Below are 22,069 nucleotides of genomic sequence, written 5' to 3'. Positions count from 1 at the left end.
GCAACTCAACAGGGCCTGGTGGCTCAGCAGACTGATAGCATTGTGATTAACACCAGCTGTCTGCAATTACTGTAAGTTCGAATCTCACCAGGCTCAAGTTGACTCAGCCTTCCATCCTTTCTAAGGTAGGTAAATTGAGGACCCAGTTTGTGCGGGCAATAAGCTGACTTTGTATAAATATACAAAAGTATGAAGGCTATTGCTTAACTCATTGTAAGCTGCCCTGAGTCTCCGGAGAAGGGCGGCATATAAATCAAATTAAAAAAAAAAAAAAACAGCCAGGGTCCGAGTTCCACAGAAGGTACTGCAGTCCTTCCAATGGTGGATGTCCCAGGCCATCAACAGAGGATGCCTGTTCAAAGAGCCTGACCGTCTGACCATCACAACGAAAGCCAGCCTCTTCGGCTGGGGGGCCCATCTCCAGTCATTGATAGCCCAAGGCCAGTGGACTAAGACGGACCTGAGCCACATTATCAACTGGCTGGAGCTCAGAGTAGCACACTTGGATCTCAGGCGATTCTAGAGTATTGTGGCCGGGCAACACATTCTGGTCTTGACAGACAACGCGGCCATCAAGGCCCACATCAACTGCCAAGTGGGTACCCATTCCAGGTCCCTCATCGAAGAGGTCAACACCTGGGCCTCTGGGCGGAGAGACACCTTCTGTCCATAAGGGCAGAACACATTTCTGGGGTGCGGAATGTGCAGGTGGACTGCCTCAGCAAAGCGATAGTGGACCATTCAGAATGGTGCCTGCACCCTACCCTATTTCAGGAACTGACAGATCACTTTGGCGTTCCAGTCCTAGACCTATTTGCTTCACCTTGCAACACACAATTGCCAAGGTTCTTCAGCAGGTTTGCATCACCGGGGTGGAAGGGGTCAATGCCCTCTGCAGTCCGTGGCCCTGGGAGCTCCTATACGCCTTTCCTCTCCTCCCACTAATTCCAGCAGTAATCAGGAGGGTGTTGACAGAAAGGACAGAGCTATTAGTATTGGCCCCCCATTGGCCCATGACACCATGGTTTGCCGACCTGTCGGTGGCCCGGCCCTAGAGGATACCTTAGGACAGAATCTCCCTCAGCGAGGGGGCCCTGATCCATCCGGATCCACAGTGGCTCCAACTGACTGTCTGGTGCTTGAGCGGAGGGTCCTGAGTCAGGACAGCCTTTCCTCCAGGGTCATCAGAACCATACAGGCCTCTAGGAGGCCATCCACCGACAGGATATATGATGCTACCTGGAAGGCCTTTTGCACCTGGTGCTCCAGGTCAAACATTGATCCTTCTTCGGTGTCAGTGTCAGTGACTCAAGTCTTGGAGTTCCTCCAGAAGGATTGGACAAAGAGTTGACACCTAATATCATCCATAGGCAGGTGGTAGCACTGTCTTCGGTCTCACCATGTGGGAGTCTGGAATCTCTCACTAAACATCCTACTGTGCGCAGGTTCCTCAGGGTGCTACGAACTACGAGGCCTCCTGTGGTTCACAGGTACCCCACCTGGGACCTGACAAAGGTTTTGCATGCCCTCACCGAGGGACTCTTTGAGCCACTAAGATTGGCTAGCCTGTGCTTCCTCACATGTAAGGGGGCCTTCCTTGTGGCCATCACATCAGCCAGATGGATCTCAGATCTGGCATTCCTTTCTGTGAGGAAATACCTATGTATATTCCACCCTGACAGGGTGTCCTGCAGTTGGACCCCTCCTTCGTTTCCAAGGTGAATTTCTGATTCCATAGGGCCCAGGAACTGATCCTGCCTGACTTCTGCCCAGTGCCAAAACATGTCCTGGAGAAGAAATGGCACACCTTGGACCTTAGGAGGGGGCTCCACATTTATATTAAGAGAACTTCTCCCCTAAGGAGGACACAGAGTCCCTGTTTGTTTCCTTCCAGCCCTCTACACTGGGCAACAAGGTCACTCCATCAACTGTGGGGTGGTGGATTCGGCCGTGCATTGCCAAGGCCTATGAGCTTCAGACTCTTCCAGTGCCTTGGAATGTGACGGCCCATTTCATCAGAAGCGTGGCCATGACAGCGGCATGGGCGACACAGGCCTCTATAGAGGAGGTCTGTCAAGCAGCGACATGGTCCTCTCCATCCCCCTTCATCAGACACTACAAGTTAGACGACTTCGCTTTGACTGAAGCGGTCTTTGGCAGGCGAGTCCTCCAGAGGGTCCACACTAACGGGGGGACTGGGGACCAGACTGTTTCCCACTCGTAGAACAGGCCGGCTTTGGTAAGTCCCATTCCTGGATTCTCTCTCCCAACACAATGGAGAAGGGGTGTTGGTCCTACTTGACACACTCCTTCTCATGGCACTGGGAGAGAGAATCCAGGCCCACATTGTCACACATATTGATTGAAGTCTTCCGTAACCATAAGTCTGAGAAACATTTATCAAAAATGAGGGTCAATGAGCTCTGGCAGAGATATTGCTATGTAGCAGGGTGGAACAGCAATCCCAACTGATCCCTAAAACTCAGCTTGATGAAGAATGTCTCATAACTGGGGACCTGAAATTTGTAAGAGATTCTCTGATAAAAATCACCCCATCCCTGCCCTATAATCTTAGTTGACACACTTGAAAGTTGGCTAGGCAAATTTCAGAAAAGGCAACCTTCCCTTTTTGAACATGCCATGATCAAATGGATAAGGGAGGCTTTGTTTTAGTGTGACTTGGCATTCAGTAGCAGCAACCAGAGTGGCTTTTTTCCCCTTCTTATTACAAATTCAAATAATTGTCAACTGTCAAATAATTTACTAAGACTGTATTGCTATTATTCTTCTCTTTCTTACTAGCATCTATCTCTTTCCACTTATTACTATAACCATGTTTCTTGTATCTTTCAGTTTATATTCTTTTTATTTGTTTCCTAGTATAATTTGATACCTTATTAATAAAGTGTTGTATTTTTTTATTCTTGATGAATGTATTTTATTCTCCTTATGTACACTGAGAGCATATACACCAAAGACAAATTCCTTGTGTGTCCAATCACACTTGGCTAATAAAGAATTTTATTCTATTATTCCCTCCCCTCCCCCAACCAACATGTAATATGGAATCTGTCAGTGATGTTTGCCTAACATGACAAATCAAATGTCTAAAGTAAGATAGCAATCTAGCAATATTCAGTATATTGAATATCAAAGACTCCTAGAGATGCTCTGGAGGCTGGGGACAGCAAAAAATGTCGCTTCCTGTCCAACCAGAAGTTGGGAAATGGGCTGTTTCAGGCCTCTGGAGGGCCTCTGATAGCGTAGGACGGCTGTTTTCACCCTCACCAGATGCATAGAGAGGATCTGGAGCCACGTGAGAAAGAAAAACGGGCCTACCGGGCCATCACGTGCCAGGAGTAGGTGGGTGGGGGTCGCATGTGTAGGGCGGGGCACATAGAATTATAGGTGTGGGCACTCGCGCGTGTGAACCTCCCCTGCCCCCCCCTCCTGACACACGATGGCAAAAAGGTTAGCCATCACTGCTCTAGGGCATTAGTTGAAGGGATTAAAGACTGAGGTTTTGAAAAGTAAAAGGAAGGAATGTGAAGTTAGTTTATTTGATCAAGGTTAAAGTAAATGTTATTTCTGGTAACCCTTAATGGACTTTTGATGACCAGGACTGAATGACAGGGTTTTAAAGATGTGTTTATAGATAAGTGATGAAATATGGGATGAAGAGATTGCTGTATTTTAAGAGAAGGTGATAAATTGTTAAAATTATCTATACATGCTATGATAAAGTATACTTTTCTTTTTCCTTGCTATTTTTTTCCTGCACACACACACACTTTTCTTTTTTACACCTTTATTTTTTGTAATTTGTATTAGTTTTTATTTGTATAAGTGTAATGCTTAATAAAAAAAATATTTAAAAAAAGGATAGCCAGGCGGCTATGAGAAAAAAATAAATAAAACCTGTTAAAATGAATATAATCTCTTGATTGGTACCTATTTAAAGAGGGATATTTATGGTAATTCCACTTATGACTAATTATTACTTTTATATGGAATTCTTGGCACCCAAGGTTTTTTTTGTTTTTTTGTTTTTAATTGAAGTTGCCTGAGTTTTTAATTTTCCTGATTTTTCAATTATATGTTGGGCATATAGGTAGTTCTCAATTTACAGCCATTCATTTAATGATGGCTCAAAAGTATAACAGCCTAGGAAAATGTGACTTGCAACTTGTTCTTGAAGTTATAACTATTGCACCAACTCCATGGTCACATGATTACAATTTGAGTGCGTATTTATGATGATGACAGCATCTTCAGGTCATGTGATTGTGATTTGTGATCTTTCTGGCTAGCTGCTGGAAACTAAAGTTAGTTGGGGAAGCCCTTTTCGCTTAATGTCCACATAATTCACTTAACTAGTGATTTGCTTAATGATTGTGGTAAAAATGGTTGCTTGTGTTGATGTAATGAGTCCAGACTAATTCCCTGCTGGAGCCCTCCTCCTGACAGAGATGGTTCCTCTCCAACAAATTACAGCCAAAAATTTATTGTTTTTCCAGGACTGAAAGCAGTTAGATACATTTGGATGAAATTGGGAAAGGAATTCGGGATTTCATGAAAATTTGTTTCATGGTTAATGATACTTCAAAAACCTTTGAGAGTCACAAGAAGAATATAGCCTGCCTAAACCCTTTGAATGCCAATAGATTCAGAAAACTCCACATGGATGGCTGAGAATCTTCATCAACATATTCAAATAAACATTTGCTATGTTCTCATTTTAACCAGCTGTATTGCATCTTTAGTCATTCCTATAGTTTTCTTAAAACTAAGCTGACAAATCAGTTTTGATAGTAATTAAATAATGTTATTAAAGTAAATATTTAATAAGTCACAAGAAGTTTGGAATGGAGAATTGGTGCTATTCACCAAATCTATTGCTCTCTGGTTTTTAAAAAGTTTGGAAATACACCAGTGTAACAGATACCAAAAGCTGGCTTGGCAAAATGTGTGAATTTTCAGCCTGAACTGGCTGTCCATCAAAGAACAATATGATTTTGTATGGCCAAGGTTCAATTTGTTGTTTAAAAACTGAGTTGTTATACATATTGTGTGTCTATGTGTATGTGCGCACTTTTTTATTTAGTTCTTCTCATATGTTCCATTTTGGGTATTTTTGTTCTATTAAAGTAATAAAATAAAAAGTTAATATAACATGTTTCTCTTTTTTCTTTTTTGCACAAGTAACATGTAAAAACTACTAAACATTATAGAAGATGAAGTTATTGCATGCCACAATTATATATGCATAATATATTTTATATTCTGTCTTAAAATTATTACAAGTAGCAGATGGATTTGCTTATCATCAAGCCCATCAAAAAGTTTTGAGGGATGTGAACGTTTATGTAATACCTCTCTTGTGCTGTTATATTTTTAGTAATATTTGTTCTTCGGTTTTTTTCTCTTTAAGATATATGTGTTGTTCAGCATGTTCCACTTCTGTTAGGTGGGAATTTAGAATGTTATTTTCTTTTCCAGGACTTAGGCTATTTAAGCCACCATTAATTTAACTCCAAATCAGTGACCTAGCTATGTTGCTGAAATAATACACAAGTATTATAAATTGATGACTAAATAAGTAATTCTCTGCCCAAAAAGTTAAGTATCAAAAATCACCAATTGTCCTTATTTTGCCAAAAATATGTTATTAGTTATGCTACTGTCTTCTAAATCACGATTTGTTTTATGCAATAATTTGAAAATTCTTTTTTTTTCATCTTGCAGACGTTCCATCTTCAGATCAACCTGACTTGTTTCTAAAGAAACTTCAGCAGTGCTGTGTTATTTTTGACTTCATGGACACACTGTCAGATCTTAAAATGAAAGAATACAAACGTTCAACTCTTAATGAACTTGTGGATTACATTACAATAAGCAGAGGGTGTTTGACTGAGCAGACTTACCCTGAAGTAGTTAGAATGGTAAGTTATTTTTTTAGAAAATCATAAATGCTTTATAGATACCATTATTTGGTAAGCAGGTTTAATATGAATATTACATCTCTGTTAGTATTCCACATTAGTCTTTTCAAATGCAAAACAGGGAAGGAATTTAAATTGCAGTTGTTCTTAATTTCAGATAAATAATATGCCTAGTAGAAGAAGTGGGGGAATATAAAGGCATCTTTTATTCTTAGCTTATTTATATCCAGGGCTTTTATGTTAATTTGCTACAATTCAGAAAGATTTTATGCTTTATTTAAACACCACGTAGTATTTTGATTATTTTAGGAAAAAAATAATGTTCATCTGTGAGGTTAAGAAATTTTCTGTGCTGACTATAATTATAAATCAGTGTTTTTAAAGTGTAGTTTCAATTGCACCTTGAATTATTATTTTGATTTGCAAAGTAGTGAGATTCCATTAGACTGATCGCCAGGTAACCAAAAATAATCTTGATTGCTGTATAGTAATTAACAATTTGGGACCTGAAATCATTTCTGGATACTTAAGGGGCTACTAACTGGAAATGCTTTAATAAAGCCATTGCTTTATACCAGATTTAGCTGGTGCAAAAGCTATTCATTTTTCTGAAAAAGCGTATCCCTAGCCAGAAATATTCATATAATAGTGAACTATATGTGGGATTAACTTTAAAACATATCTGGAGAATTATTTTGTGGATGCAATCCACTACTTCTCTACAAGGAAAAGGACTATTTGGAAAAATGATAGCACATGTTATTTTCTTTAACAGATTAACAGAGTTGGAAGGGACATTGTAGGTCAACTAGTCCAACCCCCAGCCAAACCAGGAGACCCTACATCTCTCTTTCTGAGAAATGACAATCCAGTCTTTTCTTATTACAGATATGGACTGGCACATATTAGTTGTTATATTTTTCCTGATTATAATGATGAACAGCTGTTTTGGTGCCAGGCCAGTATCACTATGTTGCTGTTATGGGCATCTGCTAAGTTATCTCTATAACTGCAGATGTTCTTCAGAAAACTTTTTACTTTAGAAGAACAGAAGTGTGTGTGTAACTCAGAATCCCATCTTCCCTACGTTATCTTTTCCCCAAAGTTATGTTGCACATAGCAGATTTTTAACAAATATTCTGTATATAATTTGAGCATATACTATAAGATCTTTGTCTTTTTCATAGAAAGGAGGAATTTTAAAATAGAATTCTAGAAAAATATTTCTGTCTAATCCAGAAATAACTTGAACTAAGATGAAGTTGGATATCTTTATTTTGAAAAAAATAAAAATATAAGAATATGGATAACCAAAATATTAGCTTATTTTCCTTGGCCATTTTTTGATAATTATTTGGTGATATTATATTTGACTCGTTGAATTAAAGAAATATTCTTCTTCCCTGATTTTTTTATCATATAAATCACCAATAAATAAAGTTTTTCTTATTATAGTATTAGTTTTTTCTTCATGTTAATATGATTTGGCATCATCTGAATAGTGAAAAAGATCTAAAGGCAAAGCAAATAGTAAAAGAAGCCATGTGCAATAAATACTTGTTTCAGCTAGAATATACTTGCATCTATATACATAGAACTATACAAGAATGAACTTAACATCCCTGATAACCACGATAGGTTGGTCACTGACCTCGAGCCAGACATCCTAGAATGGTGGCGAACCTTTTACTTACCAAGTGCCGAACAGGAACGCGCTTCACGCCCTGCGTGTACTCGTGTGCCATCTGCGGTAACGCGCGGCTTCTCCCCATGTGTTGTGCGTGCAGCCGCACCATCTACGCATATGCAGAGCTTTTGCACATGTGCATAATGCACGCTGCATGCACAACCGCACCATATGCACATGCACACAGCTTTCACACACGCAAACGCAGTGTGTGTATGCATGCACAATCTCGCACGCATGCGCAAACATGCGCACATGTACAGGAAAGCTCCGAAGACCAGCTGGGTCCCCTGAATTGCACGCATGTGCACCAGAGGCCTGAACACCAGCTGGAGCACACGCACATGCGCAGTTTCAGGTGAGCTTGGCAATGGCTCACGTGCCCGGAAAAATGGCTCTGCATGCCACTTCCGGCACACGTGCCATAGGTTCGCCAACATGGTCCTAGAATGTGAAGTCAAATGGGCCGTAGGAATTCTGAGCAACAACAAAGCTAGTGGAGGTGACAGTATTCCAGCTGAGCTATTCAAAATCTTAAAAGACGATGCAGTAAAAGTGCTACATTCAATTTGCCAGCAAATTTGGAAAACTCAGCAGTGGCCACAAGATTGGAAAAGGTCAGTTTACATTCCAATTCCAAAGAAAGGCAATGCCAAAGAATGTTCAAACTATCGCGCCATTGCACTAATTTCACATGCTAGTAAAGTTATGCTTAAAATCCTACAAGCTAGGCTCCAGCAGTATGTGGATTGAGAACTACCAGAAGTACAGGCAGGATTTCGAAGAGGCAGAGGAACTAGAGATCAAATTGCCAACATACCCTGGATCATGGAGAAAGCTAGGGAGTTTCAGAAAAACATCTACTACTGCTTCATTGACTACGCTAAAGCCTTTGATTGTGTGGATCACAACAAATTGTGGTAAGTTCTTAAAAGAGATGGGAGTACCAGACCATCTTATTTGTCTCTTGAGAAATCTATATGCGTGTCAAGAAGCAACAGTGAGAACTGGATATGGAACCACTGATTGGTTCAAAATTGGGAAAGGAGTCCGGCAAGGCGGTATACTGTCGCCCTGCCTATTTAACTTATATGCAGAGCACATGATGAGAAAGGCAGGACTAGATGAATCAAAAGTTGGAATTGCCGGGAGAAATATCAACAACTTCAGATATGCAGATGATACCACTCTAATGGCAGAAAGTGAAGAGGAACTAAAGAGCCTTTTGATGCAGGTGAAGAAGGAGAGTGTAGAAGTTGGCTTGAAACTCAAGATTAAGAAAACTTAAGATCATGGCATCCGGCCTCTCAATTCCTGGCAAATAGATGGGGAAGAAATGGAGGTAATGATAGATTTTATTTACCTGGGCTCCAAGATCACTGCAGATGGGGACTGAAACCAAGAAATTAAAAGACGCTTGCTCCTGGGGAGGAAAGCTATGGCAAATCTAGATAGCTTACTAAAAAGCGGAGACATCACCCTGCTAACAAAAGTGCATAATCAGGGCTATGGTTTTCCCAGTTGCAATATATGGCTGTGAAAGTTGGACCATAAGAAAGGCTGAGCACCAAAGAATTGAGGCCTTTGCTCAATTCACGTTGCTGGAGAAGACTCCTGCAAGTCCCTTGGACTGCAAGGTGATCAAATCGGTCATCAACCCTGACTGCTCTTTAGAAGGCCAGATCCTGAAGATGAAACTCAAATACTTTGGCCACCTAATGAGAAGAAAGGACTCACTGGAGAAGAACCTAATGCTGGGAAAGATTGAGGGCAAAAGAAGAATGGGATGTCAGAGAATGAGGTGGCTGGATGGAGTCACTGAAGCAGTAGGTGTGAGCTTAAATGGACTCCAGAGGATGGTAGAGGACAGGAAAGCCTGGAGGAACGTTGTCCATGGGGTCGCGATGGGTCGGACATGACTTTGCAACTAACAACAACAAAAACCTATATACACATTAATACCCTTAAAAGCTAAAATCAGACCTTCAACATTGATTGAAAATTACAGTAATAAAAACTGGCAGTTTTCCTACAGTTTCAGCAGTATGTTACCTGGAGGCATTATACTGAATTTTTAATTTAATGATTATACTTTGTATGTAATGTCTGTACATAAAGAATGCTTTGCCGTTTATGGAATTTTCTGGTAGAAGGTCAGCATATTTTTATACCAATTGGTTGTACTTGGTCTTTGAATACTATATAGATAGTTCTCCACTTACAGCCACAACTGAGACCTGACCCAATTTTACAACCATTTTTACTGTGCTCGTTAAGCAAATTAAGTTGGTAATTAAATTAAATCTGGCTTCCCTCATAGACTTTGCTTTTCAGAAGTTAGCTAGGAAGGTCAAAAACTGTAATTACATAACTGCAGAATTCTGCAGCCATGGTAAACACAAACTGGTTGCCAAATATCCAAATTAGGATTGCACGACTGTGGGGTGTTATAATAGTTGTAATTTTGAAGATAGGTCATAAGTTACTTTTTCCAGTTATAACTCTGAACTGTTAAGCAAATGGTTGTAAGTGAAGGACTATCTATATTTTATAAAATGGCAAGTTGGATCAGAATAAATTAAATCTAAACTCATTAACAGTTTAGTTAAAACAACTCAATTAATATAGTTTCTCCCCAGTTAATAATTTTCCTCTTCTTTTAAGGATTCTAATTTGGTAAGAACTTTTGGGGCCGTGGGGATCATGTTGAAAGTTTTTGGTGTGCTAGCAACCACAGGCTAATAACTTTTTCTAGCACCATCATAAGTCTGAGCCATCAGTCATTCAACCTGGATGTCAAAATGTTAGCCTCAGTGTTAGCACCTTATAAATATTAATCCTGTAAACAGTATACTTATTTGATTTCTGGTGCGTCAATTGCCAAACGTTCCTTTGATAGATGTAACAGTCTGCTTCAAGAATTGCAAGAAAACCCTCCATCCAATGATACATATTTACTCTAAAAAATATTTCATTTTGAGTAAGGGTCTATATCAGGTATTTTAAATAGTACAATTTTTACAGAATGTTTAAAATGTTATTTCCATAAACAAAAAGTTTTGATTATTGCTCATGTAACAGGGTTCCCCCTTTACCTGAAATTATCTCCAGAAATCTTAATTTTTCACTCTTTTGTCGGTGACTGGCAATATTAAGTAGAAAAGTAGAAAGTACTTTCTCTAGCCATTTCCCCCCTTTTTCTTGCATCATATACCCATGTTTTCCAGAAAATAAGACCCTGTCTTATATATTTTTTTGTCACCAAAAAAGGCACTAGGTCTTATTTTCGGGGGTAGGGGGGAGGATGTTGTCCACTGACTCACCTCACTTGTGCGCATCGCCCCGGGCCTTTTTTTCACTATCAGAGGCCTTCAGGAACTTCTTCAACTGGTAAGTCCATCAAGGCTTTCCTGAAGGACTCTGCAGCCAATGACAGAGCTCTGGATCGATCGGCTACAGAGGCCTTCAGGAAAGCCTTGTCAGCTGCAGCAAAAGAAATGGGCCGAGGTGTGCGAGGCCTGGCTGCAATTATCCAAAGATAAGTAGTAAGGCAGCTCCCTCCATCCCCACCCTAGTTTAATTTTTACCTGTGCATCCTGCAGTGGGCGGGGTTTTAATTAGGGCTTATTTTGGGAGTAGGACTTATATAGGGCAAATGTGTAAAAATCAAGCTAGGACTTACTTTCTGAGTAGGTTGTTTTTTCGGTGAAACACGGTATCTAAAATTACTTGTCTGATAGTTTAAAATAGAGGGTATTTCTGCTCCTCAGAAGCATGCCTCATTGTTGATTCTTTATTTGGAGGTGGGGAGGAAAATTTAAGGACATACAATTCAGATTAGATATATGACTTATGTAGAAAGTGTAATCCTTTCTATAACACAGAGGATAATATGTTCTGGTTTGCAGAATATTTAATCATTATTCTTTCAAGTGATTGTCAGTCTCATTTTTCTCAGCTTTAATAGTTTTCTTAATTTTTAATATGTTTTAACAAATTAGAGTTGTCTTGATTACTATGATAAGGGCCAGCATTAATAGCAATAGCACTTAGACTTATATATCGCTTTACAGTACTTTTACAACCCTCTCTAAGCGGTTTGCAGAGTCAGCATATTGCCCCCAACAATCTGGTTTTTTTACTCACCTCAGAAGGATGGAAGGCTGAGTCAGTCTTGAGCCTGGTGAGATTCGATCTACCAAATTGCAAGCAGCCGGCAGTCAGCAGAAGTAGCCTGCAGTACTGCACTCTAACCACTGCGCCATCGTAGGAATCCTTCATTTCTCCCAATGTGCCTAATTTGATTGATTCTGTTGTCCATACCTAGTCAAATATGAATAGCTGACATTGATCCTGTGAGATGGGTCTTAATTTATGGAAAACAGAACATAGATTATGTTAACAGCTATGTCCCAAAGAAAGATTAAATATATTATGGTATTTATTACTAATTATAAGGGTTCTTTCTTCTGGAAATAACATGCTGTGTGAGATACATTCTAAAGATCTCAGTAAAAGTAATCTTGTTTTTATTAGCAGTATATTAGAATGCACCCTCTTGTGGTGAGGAGATGCAGAACAACTTATTCTTAGTCACTGTTTCTCAGTATCTGTGTTTTAATTGGAAGTGGTTGCTGTTTATTGTATTTGATAAAAAATCTGAAGTGCCTATCAAATCCTGTGGCTATATTTCTTTTATTTACATATAGAAAAGTGTGTAGATTATTATTCATTACTTTAAATTAATAATACACTTTTAAGTACTCTATATTAATGCTGTACTTCTACAAGTGATAGCTTTTACTCAGTGTTGACTAATTTGATAAACTAGGCAGGGAATACCAATGTCATTGGCAAGACTGGTAAATTGGAAAAAATATCTTGGAAAAAGGCAGTGACAGACTGGATCCTTAACAACAAAACTGCAAGATTGCAGTTGAGAGTCAAGTTCAAATTGAGGACACATTTACTTTTATGCTGTTATTAGGGTGGGTGGGTGTGTGTGTGTATAAAATTGTCCCACTATGTAATGAATGTTTGATTCAAATCACAGTAAAACCATGGGAAAAATAAACATGATTGAAACGAAGAACAAAATAAATTACTTGAATAATAAAATAGCATTAAAATTTGAAACTTTGGTAATATCATATACTTTTTATGATGCAATTAAAAGCTAGAAACAAGCGAGCCAAAGGAAGCAATGAGGAATCCCAGTCCTCAGTTTTTATGTATTAAAATGTAAATGAAAATTTGTTGTTTTCAAACTCATAGCATTAGTTATAGATGTATATGAGAGAGGACGAGACAGAGAGATGAGGGCTTCATTTCAAATCCTGATAAGGTTTTTGTGACATTTAAACATCTTAGTTCAATGTTTCCCAGATTGGGCAACTCTAAGATGTGTTGACGTTCCCCAGCCAGTCATGCTGGCTGATAAACCCTGTCCTACTGAAACTGAGAGTGAAATGACATCTTGAAAACCAGTGAAATGGGTTTTGAATGCAGTACAGTAGTCCTTAATTTATAATCAAAGTTGCAGTGACTGAAAAAAGTGACTTAGAACCAGTCCTCATGCTGACAAAGTTTGCAGCATCCCCATGGTCACATAATCAAAATAGGGCACTTGGCAACCAGGATGTATTTATGACAGTTGGGTTGTCTCGGGTCATGTGATCGCTATTTACAATCTTCCCAACCAGCTTCTGATAAGCAAAGTCAATGGGGGAAGCCAGATTGCCTTAACAATCTCGTGATTCATTTAACAACTAAACATGTGTGATAAAAAGGTAGTAAAATCAGGTGTGATTCACTTCACATCTACCTTGCTTAACAATGGAAATTCTGGTCTAAATTGTGGACATAAACTGAGAACAACCTGTACTCTCACTTGACCTGGATTAAAAATTAGGGTCCTTGGTGCCCTTCATTTCAACCCTGAGCTACAGATATTCTCCTTTATTGGATTAAGAATATGTGGTACAAACATTTTCCTATTCTGTAGTGTAGCTTCTTCAGGCTGGAACTTAAAGGTGCTAATCAGTTTAGAGTACAGGTCCTCGATTTACAACAGTTCACTTAGTGACCATTTGAAGTTTCAACAGCACTGAAAAAAGTGACTTATGACCATTTTTCACACTTACGACTCTTCATGGTCTTGTGATTTACATTCGGATGCTTGACAACTGACTCACATTTATAAAGGTTGCAGCGTCCTAGGGTCGTGATCACCTTTTGTGACCTTCTCACAAGCAAACTCAATGAGGAAACCAGATTCACTTAACAACTGTGTTACTAATTTAACAACTGCAGTGATTCACTTAACAAATGTAGTAAGAAAAGTCATAAAATGGGGCACAACTCACTTAATAAATATCTCACTTAGCAACATAAATTTTGGGCTCAATTGTGCTTGTAAGTTGAGGACTACCTGTAGTAGCAAAAATGCAGCCTCTTTAGCGCTGTCAGAAGCTGTTACCTGCTTTTATTACAAGGGTAAAAAAATCTGACAAGAATCAGATTCTTCATAATATATAGTGCCATATAAATTGTTACTATCTAAGAATAATTTTCCAGAATCTTTTGTAGAATTAATTCTTATAATCTGTAAATTATCCAAAAATATTCTATTTTAATCGCTACATCTCATTTCTTAACTCGTTGATTTTTGTAATAGAAATTTGAACATTCTTTCTTTGCCATTTCAAGGTTTCTTGCAATATATTCAGAACACTTCCTCCAAGTGATAGCAATGAGTTTGATCCAGAAGAAGATGAACCCACTCTTGAAGCATCATGGCCACATTTACAGGTAATTTTATTTAGCAGTCTTCAAGCAACCCCACATGCCTGCTGAAGAGCTATGCTTTCATAGCTCTCAAAACTATAATAGGGAGGGATAGGCTATTGCAGAGGTTGGGGGAGCATCAGTGGGATGTTTGAAACCAGGGTGGATAAAAATCATTATTTTTTAAAAAATAAATTTTTTAAAAATCAGATTTTTAAAATTTAAATTTATTTTTTTTTTTTTTATCAAATTTATTTTAATAAAATGCTTTTGGAGTAAAAATCTAAAGATAATTTTATATTTAAGATAGATTAATAATTTAATTTATTCAGCATGAAATAGAGCTTAGTTATGTAGCATGAGGCTATATATTCTGCAATATTTACATTTTTGGTAAACTCATTCAATGAATCCAAGCTCTGCAAACTGAGATAACATGCACTCTAAATAGGAAATCTTCATTTTGTTTGCAAATAACAATATTAAAGATTATAACTACCAGTAAGAATGAGTCTTTACATTTAAAGAGCACTTGTCATTTCAGATCCAAAATGTTAGTTAGCTAACTTGTTGTGTCACTGCTGCATCACCAGCTGTCCCATTAAAGTGAATGGGACTCTCGATGAGTCAATAGCGGGTCAGAGGAGGAGCCTCTGTGGGACCAAGATAACAGTTGCTCTTTAAAATTTATGATTTAAATCGAATTAATTTAAATCAAATCCACCCTGTTTGAAACAAACCAAAGGCAACACTGGACGGTATACAACAAATGAGTAAAACCACATACAAAAACCACAGATACAACACCCCCCCCCCCAACACACACATTTACATAAAAACTATAAGATCAGAGATACAAACCTTAAGCAAAGAATAAAAATAGCTGGTATTGTAGCCATCTAAACATGTCTCCGGGACCCTGGAAACGCTAGGCCTGATAACATAACAAGATCTTGAGGGCCTTCCAGAATATCAAAAGAACATCTAATTTTGGGGGGAAGAATGTTCCCTGAGGTTGGCAACTGGGCATTGGGATGCACCAGATATTGACCCTTAGCTGATGGCACACAGAGCATGCCTTCTCTGACAGATCTAATGGAATGATCTAATTAAGTAGGCTGGGTATATAAGTGATCTTCAGGTGGAAAGAAGCCAAGTTTTTGTAGTATCCTAGAGACTTCTGATTAAATCTGATCAATCAATCAGACATCCCTCTTGCTGTAGTGTATAATAGTCCTAAACATTTTCTGATTGCTATTACATGAATCCAAACAGTTTAATTTAACTCTCTTCAATATTGCAATTGCTTTATTTTATGTGATTTCAAAAGTCTGGAGGGCAAAAAGAATATGCTTTTGATTACTCCTGGGAAATTTGACAATTCAGTGAATAAGTATACAGGTGGAGAGTGTCTGCTCTTATTGTGAGTTCTGATGATAGTTAAATAAGAAGAATGAATGAGCACTAGATTTGAGTCACAAAGATTTATGTGAACACAAATATAAATCTGTCCAGATTTATATTTAACTTTTTTTTAAAAAAATGGATTGAACAGTAGTGTCATCAACAGAAAGTGTTTACATGGGGAACATTTAGGGCTTCTGTATATGAGAAGTGAGGCAGCAGCTGGGAAGCTGAAATGATCAAAATATATCTTTATGTTAAATTACTTTCTCTTAACAAAATTTACAAAAATAATAACACATTAATATCTGCAGTAGAATTACAACATGCATTTAATCAGGACTAACCTGTGTTATTATTTTTTGCAGCTTGTATATGAATTTTTCATACGATTTTTGGAAAGCCAAGAATTTCAGCCCAGCATTGCCAAAAAGTATATAGATCAAAAATTTGTATTACAGGTACAGAGCTCTATTTTATTTAATCTTATGGTATTAATACATATACCAGCCTTTGTTAATCAAGATGAATGGTAACGTTTAATTACTTGTACTCATTCAATTCAAGGGATATTTTGTATGAATGTTTAACATCGGAGAAGTACAGCTAAGTTCAAGAAATCATAAATGCTACGACTAAAAATTTTATACAAGAGTTTGCTAGAATCCACTAAGTGAAACATTTCTTGCTTCATATGAATATACACCTTAAGTCCTGCAGGAAATCTGAATTGACCCTCTTCGGCTATCACTTGCTAATAAAGAAACATGGCAAGAATTAGGTGGAAAGATTAAAAACTAATGACGTGATGATAAAAACTAATGTGATTTTGGAACATAGTAAACAGAAAAGTGCAGGTTTTGGATAGAATAAAGCATTTCAGAGATATTAAAAGCTGAAAGTCAAGTAGCATTTGTAACCTGCTGTGTTTTACTTTATTTTTTAGCTTTTGGAGCTATTTGACAGTGAAGATCCTCGGGAACGGGACTATTTAAAAACAGTTTTACACAGAATTTATGGCAAGTTCCTTGGTCTTAGAGCATTTATCAGAAAACAGATTAATAATATTTTTTTACGGTAAGTTTTAATATAATAGGGGCACAAGAAATTTCTTTTGGTGTTACATGATAGTATTACTGAATAAATATGAACATTTAATGTATGCAATTTGCTTTGCAGGTTTGTTTATGAAACTGAACACTTCAATGGTGTGGCTGAATTGCTGGAAATATTAGGAAGGTAATGAAGTCCCATTCTTTACAACTAACCAAGGATGTAAATATACTGCTCTTTCATTAGAGTTAATATGTTAAAGCTATATTTATTTATTTATACATTAGCAAAAGCTTACTTCATTAAAAGTAATATAAAAACTAAATTTAGATGCCAGATCACACAATTACATTTTCATTATATCCTGACCCTCATTTATTCATTCAAAAGACAAGAAAACAAATGACCAAAACTTGTTTCCAGGATTTAACCTAATTTGATTTGAATTAAATTTATTTATTTAACTTGGTAGACTGCCTAGTACCAATACCTTGGTATTTTACAAGAAATATAAAACAACACTGATGCATTAAAAATAGTTAAAACGGCAATTAAAATAAACGAAGGAAGTCAAATAATTAAAATCAGTCAAAGCCTTTACAAAAATGTATGGAGTCCTTGGTGGTCTCAGAGCTTGGTTGTTTTCTTGCAGATGTTTCATTACCAAACTAGGTAACATCATCAAAATATGTTTTCAGGGCCTTTTTAAAAGCTAATAAAATTAGTTTTTCTTATAACTTTCTGGAGACTCTTTTTGAATCCCAAAGAAAAAATGGAATATAAATATGAATAATGGACAATAATAATCTGCTACATAACTACTGGAACTATCACATCCTGTATCCAGACTTAACAATTGTAAATTAAGAAAGACAAAAAAGTCTGAATGCTGGACATAGAAAGTTCACAAAACACAAAGATCTGCAAATAAAAATAGAATGGCCATGGCAAAAGAAAGCAAAGGTAGTACTAATAGTATTAGGCGCTTTGGGTACAATCCCAAAACAACTGGAGCACCACTTAAACAACATCAGCATTGACGAAATCATCGATCCATTGCAAAAGGCAGCAATGGATCGATGGAATAGTTTACAATATATCCTGCTTACGATACCTTTAACATCATCAAACATCCACATCTGCCAATTGAAGGTCCTTGGGAAGGAATCAATAGGTGGACAAAAATGCCAAATCCCAACTAAACTTCTGGCTAATTGTGTGATGAACCATAATAGTAAGAGAAACGTCTCTAGGCTTATTTAGTTATTTATCAGTATTTATAGACGGATCTGTTCCAGCAAATGGACAAAGTACATAAGCGAACAGTACAGAATGTCTCAGGAATTAAAACAGTCAGAACAGTAAATCAGTCATCATCAACAACAAAATAGAATTATATGCACTGCTTTACATGTGGGCTTTTCAGAGTCTAATCCTGTATAAAAGTGATCAGTGATTATGAATGTGCAGTATTTTTATAACATACCCATAATTTGCGGGACCGCCTTCTGCAGCCGATAGCCTCCCACCGGCCAGTACGCTCCCACAGAGTGAGACTCCTCAGGGTACCGTCAGCCAGGCAGTGTCGGCTGGCGACCCCCAGGGGGAGGGCCTTCTCTGTGGCTGCCCTCTGGAACAATTTACCCCCGGAGATATGCATGATACCAGATCTCGGGGCTTTTCGCCGTGCCCTAAAAACTTTTCTTTTCCACCAAGCAGGGCTGGCATAAACACACACACACACACACACACACACACACACACACACACACACCTTTTGAGATGTTAGATTTTTAAATTGTCTATGGGTTTTAGTTGGGATGTTTTAAATTTTGGGCCAAAGTTGTGTAATTCTTTTAAAAAAAATTAAATTTTGTATTGGAATGTTTTTTATTTTTGGCTGTGCACCGCCCTGAGTCCAGCAGGAGAAGGGCGGTATACAAATTTAATAAAATAAAAATAAAAATAACATTTCCTGAATTCAGAGAGTGTTTTCTCAAACCTACATAGCTTCTATGCAGTTTCATGAAAACACATGTCTCTTTAAGGAGTTGCTTACAGCTGCAGAAAGTGCACTTGTGCTAGATCAGAAGCAGTTTTTCTCATTTCAGATTTCAATATATTATATTGTATATTGAGTACATTATACGTAAGATATAGAACAAGGTCCAGGGATATCTAGGTTCAAGTCCACTCTTCACCGTAGTCACTGACTGGGTTTGGACCAGTTGCACTCAATCTATTTCACAGGGTTTTTATGGTGGAAAGAAAATAAAGATGGAGTTCAGTACATTTGGAGGAAAAGCAAATTATATATCATGTAACAAATAAATAAATAAAAAATTTCTTCTTTTCTTATTTCTAGTATTATCAATGGCTTTGCTTTACCTCTTAAAGCAGAGCATAAACAGTTTTTGGTGAAAGTATTGATCCCTCTACATACCGTTAGGAGTCTATCGCTGTTCCATGCACAGGTAGAAATTTAAGTACTATGCTATGTATTACATTTTTGTAAGAATTGTGTCACATTCTGTTCTATAAACAGTGTAGAATATTAACTAAGTTAAAACAAATTTACTACCATGCATAAAGAAGCACATGCTGGGTCCACAAATTGTTCTAACCCATTCACGGTTGTAAACTAGATTTATCGAATAGGCCACATTTGACTGGATTCTTATAGTACTTTAAGCTATAAAAGGTGTCATAGTAACTGGATTTTCCCAATTTGCTAAACCCAAATCAAAGAAATCACTGCTTTCTGCTTTAATTTTCTTTAAAACTGAAGGAAAAAAAGAATATTGAAACAACAAATTTTAATAATATATTTTAAAATAAAAATAGTTTAAATCCCCTAATATGGAGTATCGGTAGCAACCACCTGCCATACATTGTCAGGTCTTGATTGAGTCTGGTTACTTCTTGGATGGGAAGCCATGAGGAAACTCCAAAATTACAGGCTCGACTGGGAAGTCAAAAGACATCCTGGGCAAAGCAAGAGATAAACTGTTTAAGTATTATTGCCAAGAAAACAGCATGGATAGGTCAGTGCAGCCAGTAGGAGCCAAACTTGACTTGAAGGTGTCTTTATCTTAAAACTGAATCTTTTTACACATCCAAGTCTTTGAAAGTCTGTGCAAAGGTGTAAAGCAAGTATTCAAAAAATTGCAAATGCCAAGTTACCAGAGCAAATTGATAGCATTTAAACTCAGAAACTAAAAATTTTAGAAAGCTAAAAATGAGGTTACTTCAACTTTTAAAGCTCATCTTTTTACCTAGTATTGTGTGACCAATATGCATTTCATAGAAAACAAATTGATGTGGTTCAGAACCATCTAAAGTGAACAAATTGTGACAGAGATTGCACCTGCATTGATAAGTGCTAAGAATGTGATAGAAAATAATGAGGTCTGACTAGATCTTACTAGGACTTTTTAAAACACCATTTAATGTTGCACTGAGAGGTACATTGGTGCAGTGGTAGGAGTGCAAGTACTGCAGGCTACGTCTGCTGACTGCTGGCTGCCTGTAGTTTGATAGATCAAATCTCACCAGGCTCAAGGTTGACTCAGCCTTCCATCCTTCCGAGATGGGTAAAATGAGGACCCAAATTGTTGGGGACTCTGTAAACCGCTTAGAGAAGGCTGTAAGAGCACTGTGAAGCAGTATATAAGTCTAAGTACTAATACTACATCTAGCAGAAAGATGAATGTTGTTTTGGTAACTGTGCTACAATGAATGATATTGCATAGATTTAAGCCACATCAGTATGATTGAAATTCAGAGCTGGGTAGGTTCCCTTAATTTTTTAAGAGTTAAACTATTTTATGCTTCTGATGCATTTATTTTACCTTAAAGTCATGGAAAACTGTCACTGATTTACAGTAATCATACTGGTAACATTCAACAGCTTGTTTGAAAGATGCTCTGAGGCTACAAAAGAAAGACTTTGAATCTTTATACAGCTTGGGGAGTCAGAAGCCCTCCCTTTCCCCAAATTAGCACATTTGGATGAGAACAAAAATGGAATGGGTTCCGTTACCAAAAATAAAATAGGTTCTAGGTCAAGCAGCTATCTATATCTGTGTCTGTTTATTAGTAGCTACCATCTTTCTTTCAAAGTAGGAAATTCAGGGTTTTATACGTCCCCATATTTGATTGGGGAAAAGCAAACAGTCATAATAATCTGCTTACATTTTTTTCCCTTTCTTAATTTACTTCTTGGTGAATTCTATGTCAGTTGAAGGTTGTATCTGAAATGGAACTATAGAAAATAAGAGGAGCACTTTATGTTTTAAAAACAATCCCTTCTATCCAGTAAGGAGTATGGATAGAGCTAAAAAAGCTTGTTTCTGATGTTATACAATTAACTACTTGTGTCAGATGTGATCATGGTGTGCGAAATATCCAGCATGAATTCTAATTGTTCCTGTACTTTAGGTTTTAGAATATTCTTCTTTTCTTAAACTAATAATTGTTACCATACTGCATGCCTAACCTCAATCATTGAAAGCATTGTTTGGTAAATGTTTCCTCTTAATGTTTCTGCAGATGTAGCCTTGCTAGCTTTTCATATATCTATTTTCTACAAAGCCACTAACTCATCTCATAAGCTCTCCGAAGGTGCATAATGCTGCCAGAAATGTAAAGAAAAAATATCTTAAAGACAAATTATTTAGTGATGAATAGTAAGTGTTATTAAATAAAGGGCCTGGTGGCTCAGCAGACTGATAGCATTATGATTAACATCAGCTGCCTGCAATTACTGTAAGTTCGAATCTCACCAGGCTCAAGGTTGACTCAGCCTTCCATCCTTTCTAAGGTAGGTAAATTGAGGACCCAGTTTGTGGGAGCAATAAGCTGACTTTGTATAAATATACAAAAGTATGAAGGCTATGGCTTAATGCATTGTAAGCCGCCCTGAGTCTCCGGAGAAGGGCGGCATATAAATCAAATAAAAAAAAAAAATTCACATTTATGTAGTTGTTCTGGCACACAGGTACTCCTTGATTTATGACCACAATTGAGCCCAAAATTTCCATTGCTAAGCAAGTTAAATGAATTTTGCTCCATTTTGCTACCTTTTTTGCCAAGTAAATCACTGCAGTTGTTAAGTTATCAACATGGTTGTTAAGTGAACTTGGCTTCCCCATTGACTTTGCTTGTCAAGTTTGCAAAAGGTGATCACATGACCCTG

At 37.5% G+C, this 22,069-nt stretch overlaps 1 protein-coding gene across 7 annotated transcripts in view; it reads left to right on the top strand.

The window, feature by feature from the left end:
* PPP2R5E (protein phosphatase 2 regulatory subunit B'epsilon) overlaps positions 1-22,069 on the top strand; it is a 69,077-nt gene that overhangs the window by 38,214 nt on the left and 8,794 nt on the right. For 4 of the 7 annotated variants that reach the window (XM_034433553.3, XM_034433552.3, XM_087882024.1 and 1 more), the window contains exons 3-8: positions 5,746-5,942; positions 14,338-14,439; positions 16,188-16,280; positions 16,766-16,896; positions 16,999-17,058; positions 19,238-19,346. In XM_034433553.3, the coding sequence (XP_034289444.1) occupies positions 5,746-5,942; positions 14,338-14,439; positions 16,188-16,280; positions 16,766-16,896; positions 16,999-17,058; positions 19,238-19,346 (692 nt within the window). The remainder of the gene's footprint in view (positions 1-5,745; positions 5,943-14,337; positions 14,440-16,187; positions 16,281-16,765; positions 16,897-16,998; positions 17,059-19,237; positions 19,347-22,069) is intronic. The other 3 variants (XM_087882020.1, XM_087882017.1, XM_087882022.1) reach the window with 1 other exon arrangement.

Source organism: Pantherophis guttatus, chromosome 1, assembly GCF_059756535.1.
Source record: "Pantherophis guttatus breed Tessera chromosome 1, ASM5975653v1, whole genome shotgun sequence".
Lineage (NCBI taxonomy): Eukaryota > Metazoa > Chordata > Lepidosauria > Squamata > Colubridae > Pantherophis > Pantherophis guttatus.
Note: the sequence above shows the minus strand (reverse complement) of the source record. Positions and strands in the feature narration are given on the sequence as shown.